Source organism: Bombyx mandarina, chromosome 20, assembly GCF_030267445.1.
Source record: "Bombyx mandarina strain Sakado chromosome 20, ASM3026744v2".
NCBI classification, from domain to species: domain Eukaryota; kingdom Metazoa; phylum Arthropoda; class Insecta; order Lepidoptera; family Bombycidae; genus Bombyx; species Bombyx mandarina.
In genome coordinates this window covers 11,760,333-11,772,124 of record NC_143226.1, presented here as the reverse complement: position 1 = coordinate 11,772,124, position 11,792 = coordinate 11,760,333, and the positions used below count along the sequence as shown (strand labels likewise).

General features: G+C 35.2%; 2 protein-coding genes across 2 annotated transcripts in view; one reads left to right on the top strand and one right to left on the bottom strand.

The window, feature by feature from the left end:
• Positions 1-1,254: 1,254 nt before the first annotated feature.
• LOC114242448 (low molecular mass lipoprotein 4) lies at positions 1,255-5,913 on the top strand. Its single transcript, XM_089736057.1, has 2 exons — positions 1,255-1,710; positions 4,675-5,913. The coding sequence occupies exon 2, from the start codon at positions 4,879-4,881 to the stop codon at positions 5,449-5,451; it is 573 nt and encodes a 190-aa protein (XP_089592183.1). The 5' UTR covers positions 1,255-1,710; positions 4,675-4,878; the 3' UTR covers positions 5,452-5,913.
• Positions 5,914-7,055: 1,142 nt separating this feature from the next.
• eya (eya transcriptional coactivator and phosphatase 2) overlaps positions 7,056-11,792 on the bottom strand; it is an 83,209-nt gene continuing 78,472 nt past the window's right edge. Inside the window, exon 15 of the mRNA XM_089736056.1 lies at positions 7,056-11,235. Coding sequence (XP_089592182.1) covers positions 11,054-11,235 — 182 coding nt within the window. The 3' untranslated portion in view covers positions 7,056-11,053. The remainder of the gene's footprint in view (positions 11,236-11,792) is intronic.

Genomic DNA, 11,792 nt, shown 5'->3' with positions numbered 1-11,792 from the left:
AGGCATCTCATTAACCGAACTTTTGTGTTTTTGGTTATTCTGCGGTCTCTCCAAATCTTTGTTAGCCTCTCAACTGAGGATCTTGTCACGACGCAACGTCTTCGGATCTCATCTTCGCAGCCTCCAGCGTTGGTGATAGTGGAGCCTAGATATACATAGCTATTAACTACCTCGCATCCCGCTATATGTTGTACTTCCGGTTGGTTGATGTTAGCACGATCTACGATCATCATTTTGGTCTTATCACGATTGATCGCAAGTCCAAAATCCAACGCTGTAGTCTCCAGCCAGCGAAGAAGCACCTCGATTTCGTCTCTGGTTGATGCCAAGAGGGTAGTATCATCGGCGTATCTCAAGTTTGATATTTTCCGACCACCAAAGGATATTCCTTTATCCCAATCTTCAAGAACTATCCGCATTATATACTCTGTGTATATATTAAATAAAAAAGGAGATAGTATGCAGCCCTGCCTAACGCCTGCCTGTGTGCTGAAGCGTTCGGAGTCAATACTGTCAACACGAACAGCGGCCGTGCCATCTTCGTACAGACGTCTGATGGTGTGTACAAGATGTTGCGGTACACCCATTTCTGTCAGTACCAACCACAGCTTCCACCACTTGACGGTATCAAAAGCCTTTCGGAAATCCACGAAGCACACATACCTATGAGCTAATATTAAATTATCTGGCCTTTTCTACAATTTGCCGCATTACGAGTAGTTGCTCTCTTGTGCCTCGACCTTTTACAAAACCTGCTTGCTCGGGAGCGATCTCTCGGTACAAGTAACCTTGGAGCCTCGTGTTAATTATGTGCAGCATGACTTTACTGGCGTGGGATACGAGAGAAATTAGTCTGTAGTTATTGCACTTCTTCGTTGATCCCTTTTTGTGAAGTGGAATGAATATCGAATGTGACCAATCGCTCGGCCAAACTCCAGTGACCCAAATTCGACAACAAATGATGTGCAGTATATCCACTCCGATTTCCCCCATGGCTTTTATTGTATACCCCATATAGTATCGGGTAAAAAGGAACGCTATTGTTTTTTTTTATTTATTTAAAGTTTTAATAAAACGTTGATTTTGGAGATTTTTTTTGTTATCAATAAGTAGACAGATAAGCAAAGTTTACGTTTCAATAAAAGTTGATTGTGTTTATGACTTTTTTCTATTAGTTTTGAACATTTGAAGTTAAGTGTTCCCAATTCCCCCACTTTCCCCTATCACATTAATTAATCGGTAATTTTTATAATTATTTTTTATTTCTTATCAGAACATAACGTTCTTACGTGTTTTGACATTGAAAGGGAGGGCCGCGCGAAATAAATTGCGTGACACTTCCAATTAACCGATTAAAAATTGTTAATTGAAACAAAAATATACGATATTATTTGTACAAATTAATTTTCATATGGGTATAGAGAAGAGTATTACGACCACACAGCCAAATGATATAAATATAATATCTTACGTTAATAAACCTACACGTCTTATTACACACACCCTCTACAGGAAGCAAGCTAGCTTTAAAGATAATATGATCAATGTTACACAAATTTAGTTAACTTGACATCTGACTTATGATGATAATGAAAACGCGTGAGATGTTTTAAAATATATAATATTATTATATAAATAAATAATAATATATTCAACGATTTATTTTGATATTGGAAGACGTGCGGTCAACAGTCCGCAAGTCAAGTCGAGGTGAATATAATACTAATATAATACTTTGTAATTAATTTTTTCTATATCGCTCGTATGGAGCGACTATGACACAAACAACTGTAAATTTGCAAATTTTACACTACGCCAGTTTTCGTAATACTAATGAAGATTCTAAATATTTCTGACAGGTAATAATAATAATAATAATAATGTTTTTATTTCAAGTATCCATGACTCATATAAATTGTTAATAAAACTTGACCTATGTTAGTAGTTATATTTAGATCACAATGAATTACTGTGGTAACATCCCATGGGAGATGGCACCACAGCGACCCATGTATATACAGTCCAGCCTGCTTGCGATCATGCTCAGGATACTGTTGGAGCTGGCCCTCACTCTGTTTACCAGAGATGCACACCTCTTACGCATGGTAGCGTAAAAACAATCTATGTGCGCGTCTGCAAACATCCCTGATGCGCTACAAAAGCGGGGCAGCACCACCAGTAATGACTATCTCTATTATTTTACTTTTGTAGTTTGAAGTCTAGGCTTGAAATGAGACTAATTTAAAAAAAATATTATCAAACCATAATATCTAAGTGGAAAAAAAAATCATTGTGGTATAATTAAATCAATTTCACATTTTTTTAGCAATTGATTGATTCATAGAGGATAAGCATAATTATGTCACTGTCGCTCCGAATGAGCGATATGTAAAATAAAGTCGACTAGCGCCTATCCTGTCCTGGTGAAGCTGGAAGGACGCCACAGACGACAGTTTTCACACAAAAAAAAAAATGCTAACGTCACAATATATTTACTGGTGGTAGGACCTCTTGTGAGTCCGCACGGGTAGGTACCACCGCCCCGCCTATTTCTGCCGTGAAGCAGTAATGCGTTTCGGTTTGAAGGGTGGGGCAGCCGTTGTGACTATACTGAGACCTTAGAACTATATCTCAAGGTGTGTGGCGCATTTACGTTGTAGATGTCTATGGGCTCCAGTAACCACTTAACATCAGGTGGGCTGTGAGCTCGTCCACACAGCTAAGCAATAAATAAAAAAAATATATGATTTCGGCCATATTTTATTGTTTCATTATGAATAATGTGAAAAACCATAGATATGCACTAACCACTTATTAATATATCTGAGATGAAAAACTGTGACAAATATTTACGTACATACGTAGTCGGATTCGGTTTATGGATTGGGATTATTGCGGTTAAATCTTACTGTCTTCAATTATTTTCTGCTACAAACTGAATACCAATATGAAGTTTATGACAGGGAACGCTTGGAGCGCTACAATCTATAGGTCATCGATAAAATAAAAATATGATATGCAGGAATGTTCATTAAACAATGACGTAAAGGTAATAATAATTTATTAAATGGGAACAAATCACGCACGATCATGCGGCCTCAAATTAGGATTCACACTTATGTACACATATAAATACGTACGTCTTTCGATAAGCACCCAGATAAAGAGCAAAAAAACCGGTTTATCCCACGAATGTTTGCACGATGCGGGAATCGAACCCACGACCCTCGGCGTAACAGTCAGTGACGTTAACTTCTGCGTTTTTTTTTTTTTTTTTTTCAAAATTTTCCTCAAAATGATCTCTAGCATACGTACTCTACGTGCGTGGTTCTGACCACAGGAATGAATGTACTGTTACGTAGAAGACATGAACATTCTTAGAAAAATGCTCTACAGTCATGTTTTAGCTGCAGACTGCGTTAGTGCTGTAATCTTATACCTTTAAACGAGCAATTCTTGTAATTATATATATATAATCTGAATCTCGGAAACGGCTCCAACGATTTTTATAAAATTTAGTATACAGGGGATTTCGGGGGCGATAAATCAATCTAGTTACGACATTTTCAGAAAATGTTGTTTTATTCGTGTTTGCAATAATCAACTTTATCGATAATCAACTTTATGACTCTTCTCGACATCTGTTGGCGAATAATAATACTATTTTTCATAATTGAGAGCAACTAACTGCTTTAAAGACACAATAACACTAAAGCTATTTCAGCAGATGGCGTTGTTAAGCCACCCGAAGCCAATGAGTGTTTGGTTTAAGATTAGACCAAGAAAATGAATTGTTTATTTATATTATTTGTGTCTTTTTAACTCACGTGTTCACTTAAAAATGCCTATACGATCTTGAAATATTTCATCATTTTATCAATATGTAATTCGTATTTAAATATAATTTCTATAAAACAAAATTTATCAAAAAAAAATATCGTCTAGTAAGTACTAAAACTAAGACATCAGACTAGATATAATCGAAGGTGTGGTTATGGTGTGGTTTACTTGTTGTAGGATTTCTTGTGAGTCCACACTGGTAGGTACCGCCGCCCTATCTATTTCTGCGTGAACCAGTAATGAGTTTCGGTTTGAAGGGTGAGGTAGCCGTTGTATCTATACTGAGACCTTAGAACTTATATCTCAAGATGAGTGGCGGCGATTTACGTTGTAGATGTCTATGGGCTTCGGTAACCGCTTAACATCAGGTGGGCTGTGAGTTCGTCCACCTATCTAAGCAATAAAAAATAAATAAATAAAAATGTATTAGATACCGCTGCCAATGAATATCCTGGTCACGCAGGAGCCGGTCACTGTCGTCGCCATAGACACGTCCTTACGGATCCATCAGATCCAATAACCCTTGCATTAGACGCATTTGGCTCTAATACTAGGAGCAGGCTTAGGGACCCCGGTAACCGTAGTCGTCAAACTCGGGAAAGAGTTTGACGTGCAACCTAAGCTAGCATCAGCTCGTTGAGTTTCTGGCCGAACCTTCTCAGCGGGTCGCGATTCCGATCCGGTAGTAGATTCATTCGCGAAGCAGCTACTCTTGAGTTGTGATATATATACTAGAATGCAATTTTTTATTGATGATTACGTCACTTTTTGAAATATTACCTTCGATCTCGTTGAAAAGAGTTAAATCATTCGTAAAGGATACATTTATTTCAGGTGCGCAGGTATAATGCTTTCGACGGAGTGTCTAATTTTCTTGTTGTGCGCTGCGTCAGCATCGATTTCTCAAACTGACTGGGATCTCGAAGATAAAATTTACGTGGAAGTTTCCTCAGCAAGCTATGAGGAAGCCATGCCACAGCACAAGAGCTGGTCTCGAATAACAAAAGCACCGTAGTACGCGATGCAGTGAAATTATTAATGCACAACAAAGTTCGAAATTCAATGGAATTCGCTTACAAACTGTGGCAGTCCGGCAATACGGAGATTGTAAGAAAACAATTCCCGGTTGCGTTTGAGACAATTTTAGGCGGAGATTATGTGAACTTCATAGACTATGAATACGGGAAAGCTTTAAAGCTCGGCTACAAAACAGATCGGAATGACGAGAGAACAGCTTACGGCGATAAGTACGAGAGGATCAGTAACACAGTTGCGTGGAAACTATTGCCTTATTGGGAAGACGGTAGACTATTTTTCAAGATTCTTAATAAGGAATACAACCAATATTTGAAGCTGGATACAATTATAAATCACGCAGGGGACCACAAGGCGTCTGCTGGCAGTTCGCCTTCGGATGCCGCATACCACTGGTACCTTCACCCAGTTGATTTTTTGGACCAGACCTTGTTTTTTGTCTATAACAGGCAATACAGACAGGCCCTGAAGCTGAGTCGTCAGACCGGTCTGAGCAGAGATTACAATGTTTTCGGACACAATGGCGACGCCATTAACGACCTCGATATCCACGCTTGGTCTGTTTCGTCGTTGTGAATAAAATTTCGGTTAAAAAATCATCGGTTTTATTCGTTAAACCAAATCATCGAATGATCAAATCCGTTTCTTATTTCCCAATTTTTCAATTTGTTTAGGCAGCATTAGAAACTAGAAGGAAGTTATTATTGGAGTCGTACGGTAGTAGTTGAACGCCTTTTAATCCTTTCAGTGCTGAGATTATTTTCACATACTTTGCATAAGTTGCGCATGTTTTTGAAAAATCAAAGTACCTTATAAAGACTTTAATTTAAAAAAAAAATACAAACAATAATGCTTTTAATACTGTATAAACTATTATATGTATGTATGTATGTATTTGTAAATTAATATAAATTTCATTGCACCTACCATTATTCACTCTGCACTACCTTTGGTTGACTGGTAGAGAATGCCTTAGGCATTAAGTCCGCCAATGTAATTTTTACATGAAGTGTAATAAATAAATAAATGAAATAAAAATAATTTTATATAGTTATGTATTTATAAAGGTTATTATTAACTTGTTAAAAACGTTATAATAATATGTACATGCACGCGCGTCTGTACAGATCGTTACCTAATACCTATAATCACACTGTAAATAGTCGATATTCTGACGCTTCGCATTTTGTATGCGTTAATTGAGTCGATTTACCGACGGTCTGCGCTCAAGGGATTAAGCTTTCGTTCACTATCCGTGGGTACATAGGCTGATGCACACTGTCATGAGACTTTAACGATTCATGAGATAGTAACAACCACTTAACATATATATTATAAACGGCCGTCTGGTGTAGTGGTAAGTGACATGATCACTACACAAGGGGGTCGCGGGTTCGAATCCCGCCAAGGAAAGATATTTATATGATAATATAAATGTCTTTCCAGGGTTATGGATGTATATAAAAATATATGTATGTGTATAATAAAAATCTTACATTTATTTCCGTTATCTGGTACCTGTAACACAAGTTCTTTACGAACTTATCACGGGACCAGTTAACGTGGCGTGATTGTTAGTAAATATTTATATTTATTTATATTTATATTATACTTGTTTATTTTAACATATATTTGATAAACAAACGTTCAATCCTTCGTGAATTGTGGATTTTAATCCAAAACCTTTATGTAAGAAGTATTTTATAGAGAAATTTAGTTTTTTAAGAACAGGCACAGATGAGTCGTCTATTATCAAAGGTGGCAATCTGTGCATTTGGACAAAAAAATGTTATTGATATGTCAATACAGATTGATTTGAATATAATTGTCTCCTTCAAAGAATACGGTTCAAAACCTGCATTAAATAAAGGTTAATACTTAACCTGTTATTTATCTAAGATGTCGTTCAGAAGAGTTTTGTGACTGCCAATGGAATACAAAGTCAATAATTCGTTTTTCTGATTTACCAGTAATTGTCCAAAAGTCACATTGCCGGCTTTGATACTAGTCGACTCAGATCTTCGCCTGTCTTTTCATGTCAACAGCAAGAGTATTTCTGATGTCGATTTTTTAAAGTATTGTAAATCCAAAATTTAATACAATTAGTAGAGCATGTGAATCATTGTTCCTACTAAATACGCACTGGTACATATTCGTTCTTATAAAATGAAATAACAAAATCATTTTCAAATAATATATTTTATTTACATTATGAATTGTATCATAGTTTTTGAACTAGGAATATTTATAATAATATTATAAGCTACAATAATACTAAAAATTATATATATATATATATATTTATGTTCGTATTTACAATATTTTTCTAAGTTTAATTTATTTATTAATAATACCTATATTGCTAGTTTCATACAAAATTTGGATGATATTTCGATTGTAATTAAATAGCTTTTTTCTGTTGAAGGATTGAGTTCTCTTACAAATAAATTCAACTTATATCTGATTATGTTCAATATACTATGTATACATTTAAATGTTGTACAATGTTCTTATAAAATCAATGATAAAACAATTTAATTCATAATCATACGTAACATGTAGGCATGTAACAATGGCTTTGGAATTTTGATAATATCCACGTTACAATTTGCCGATCTGAGTGACCTTCAATTTATAAAGAATAATTCCTTAACGCGATCATCATACACATTTGACACAAAAGAGAATCGTACTAAATAAAATTTGAATAGTATACACATAAAGTAAATAAAATAAAAAAAAACACTTGTGCTAATTTAAAACTAGAATGAGATTTTTTTTATGTTTCTCTAAAATGTAACGTTGAAAATAATTGTAATAAAATAATTTGTTGTTTTTTAAAACAAAAATAGACTGCACGTACTAATGTAAAACTTACCAAGAGTATTTGAAAACGTTCTCGAAAAGGAAGATAAGAAAACACGTCCTATAGATCACGAGGTGAAAAAACCCTGAGTTTTTTTTTTAAATTAATTACATTACCCAATTGCATCACGACTACAGTTGATAGTAGCAAAATAATAATATATTCGATAAAAAGTGACGAATTCTGATGGCGCCTCTAAAATTATTTATTTATTTCATTTTTGCTTTGAATATGAGTGGTAGAAGAAAGGAGTACCATCTTGTATAAGGGACAAGTTGAAAAAGTGTCCTCCTTTAAATAGTGCAACTCATTGTTCGGAGACTCACCGAAATAGCGCTATTAGCGTAAGGAAGTGGAAATGATATGAATATACCAGTTTTAAACAGAGGGATATGTGCTGGATTCAAAAAAAAATGATATATTTTTCGTGACTTGTGTAGTTCAAAAATATGCAGTATTAAAATCTCAATTATGTATCTATTTTTACTAGAGGTCCCGCAGTAGTCGAAATTCGACTATAATTAATTGGAATTGTAAGTTTGTACACTATTATGATTTTATTTTCAACGCCAAGACTACAACACTTTAGAAAAATATTAATAAAGACAAACAATATTTAATCTATTCTCAATTTGACCACAGACGTCAAGAACAAAAGTTTGACAGTAAATAGTATGCATGCGTGTGTGCGTCAAATACATGGTATGTAGTGTGTGTAATGTTTTCTTTATTGATTTAATGTATATTTTATGCATTATTTAAAAAAAAAAATTAGCATTGTGCACTTCTTCTCTATATTCTCTATAAGTGTGGAAAATTTCATACTTCTCCGTCCGCGCAATTTTCGTAAAAAGGGATACAAAGTTTTTGCTTCACGTATTAATATATAGATTACTATTCACGTAGGAAATATTTCTTTCCTTCTTAGTTAAAACCCGCCTCAACAAGCTTATGGCGCTGTTTTTAAAATCCTTCCACATGCTACCGTGGCGCTACCTTCATTTTCTCTCTTTCTGCGAATACTTCGTAATACCCTAAAATGGTGCTCCTTATTTCCATCCTCCATAGTTTTCGAGAACGTTTTCCAAACACCCTGTATAGAGTTGTACCGTCCCTAGACTTTGTTACAAGCGGCTCATCAAACGCCCCAGTCTCACTTCTAAATCGCCCCTAGTCTTAAGACCTGACTTGATTCGTTTCCATTAAAATAACAGTAAATTGCATATTAAAAGATAATAAATTCTTAAATATTAGGAATGAATTTTCCTTATAAAATGTATCTACAGTTTTGTTCATGTAAAATATTTACAAAAAAAAATATGTTTTTTTTTTGTTTTTAGTTTTTTGAGCTGACTTTGAGCTTTAAAACTAAACATAAATATATGTATGTATCGAAAATTCGTTAAATGTTTAAATAATTATATTAAAATGTAGGTGCGAGTACGTCGTATAATATGTACTTATTTATCAAACTTTTAAATAAAAAAATAAAGGGTTAAACGAGATTTATATGTATTTAGGTTCGGTTGGTTCATAGTTGAGTTTCTACCAAGCAGTTGAGGTTTGAACCTCGTGTCTCAAAGCTAAATTCACATTGCGGTGTGTCGGGCGGGCTCGAGTGGGTCAATATGGAAGTCACAAAAAAGATTTGAGCATTTATAGTTAAATTTTCACGAAATATAACAGTTTTGTTGCTAATGATCTACCAGGACCGCATAAATAGCTTGGAGTTTGAATTGTTTCGTTGTTTCGTTTTAACCGTACTCAAAAAAGGTTAGTTAGTATTTAAACTTCGAATAAAATCGTTTGGGTACCAGGACTTCATAGCCACAAAGAGTTTTCATCTACAGGTAACCCTCTTATGTATAACACGGTATTTTACAACACGATTTCACTCTAACACGAAAAAAAATATCCCAAAACCCTTTTATAACACAATAAAAAGATTTTTGTTAAATTTATTTTGAAAATTACATTATGCACTATGAACTCACAATGCATGGGAATAACCTAAAATTTACAGCTTTTTTATGTATAGAGGTAAAAAAATACATTCATGCTTTCGGTATATGAACCATTGTACCATGGTTCACTTGCGGACTAAATAAAAATAAAAATGGTTGGTTCGAAGTAAGTATCAGTTGAATGGAATATTTTAAATGTATTCAACTGATAATTATTTTTAATAATGTATTTTTTATTTGATTTGTTTTGCTAATTTTAAGTATGTTTCAATGATGCTATGTACACATATTGACTTGTTGTTGTTCTCTGAAATAAAATAAATCATTCATTCATTTATAGTTGAGGTGTTTCATTCAAAGAAAAAATATTTTTTTTGTATTGGCTTCTAGTTTCATATCTAGTCTCATTTTTAAGAACGTATTTACCGTTTCATATGAGGGTTACCTGTATTTTAATGTTTCCTAGCAGATTTTATAGGATTTGGCGGGAACGCGATTAGCGAAGTTGTGTAAATTATTTTTATTTGTTAATTTAGAGTTTATTCAGATTTCAATGTGTAATAACGGTGGTTTATTAACTGTTTAGGATCTGTGGAAGTGCACGAATATAGGAAAATGAAACAAAGCCGTTGAACGGAGCTTCTCGATTTCTTCCAAAAACTCAAGTGAAAAAGTATCAGTAAATAACCACTACTATATCATTATCTAGTTTCATTTGATTTTCATTTGATTGATTAAAATCCCGAATTAAATCAATTTCATCACACTACGTTTCACTTAACAGAATATTAGATTTGGCTTAAAGGTCTCGGTTACCGGGTCATAAATTCTTCAAGAGAAAAAAAAAGGAGATTCAAAGTTTGCTACTTCTATAAATATGCTCAAAAACTGTTGCGAATACCAGGATAGCAATAGAATCGACACGTTGATACAATGTAATATAAAATGCGAACATTTGTGTACCGGGACTACATAAATCTTAAGAGTTGATAAATCTCTTAAGTTTTTTTTTTAAATCTTATTTTTAGACGCCAAATTTCGGACAACTATAATTGATTTGTTTCGAATTAAAAAAATGGTGCGCGTGCAACTTGATGCACGTGAAAGAAGTGGAACTTCTTTTGCGATGTGTATGTGGTTAATGTGGTTTTCTTCATTTTTCATCTTTAAATCAAATCCGTATCCTGTGCTTCCTAAATCGGGTATAACAACGCAAAACAAAGGACATTTCAATCGACAACACATAAAACACAATCATCTATGTACCAGGATTACATGAGCCGTAAGAGCTGACACGTTCCGTTGTTTTTCGTTGCGTGAAGGTGTCGGGTACCAGGGCAGCAGCAGATCATAAGAAGCCCATGTCGAGCGCGTTGTACAGCGCCGCGATGTCAGAGTGGCTGGACACCCTCCAGAAAGGGTAGTTCTTGGCCTTGGCGGCGGCCTCTTCGTCCTGGCCGTCCCCTATGACGACGTACGTGCAGCGCTCGCCGAAGCGCTGCTTAATTTTCTCGAAGCAAGTCTCCTTACCTGAGGCAGCAATGTACATCGTTAATTAAAATACAACCGCAATGTAAATCGCTAAATAAAAAGCAACAACCGACTACCCCCCACTTTTTTTTATTGCTTACATGGGTGGACGAGCTCATACCCCACTTGGTGTTAAGTGGTTACTGGAGCCCATAGACATCTACGACGTAAATGCGCCACCCACCTTGAGATATAAGTTCTAAGGTCTCAAGTACAGTTACAACGGCTGCTCCGCCCTTCAAACCGAAACGCATTACTTCATACTGAATCACGGCAGAAATAGGCAGGGTGGTGGTACCTACCCGTGCGGACTCGCATGAGATCCTACCACCAGTAATTACGCAAATTATAATTTCGCGGGTTTAATTTTCATTACACGACGTTATTCCTTCACCGTGCAAGTCAATTGTGAAAATTTGTTAAGTACATATTTCATTAGAAAAATTGGTACCCGCCTGCGGGATTTGAACACCGTTGCATCGCTCAACACGAATGCACTGGACGTCTTATCCTTTAGGCGACCACGACTTGTACCATTTACTACCAGATGGGTCCCG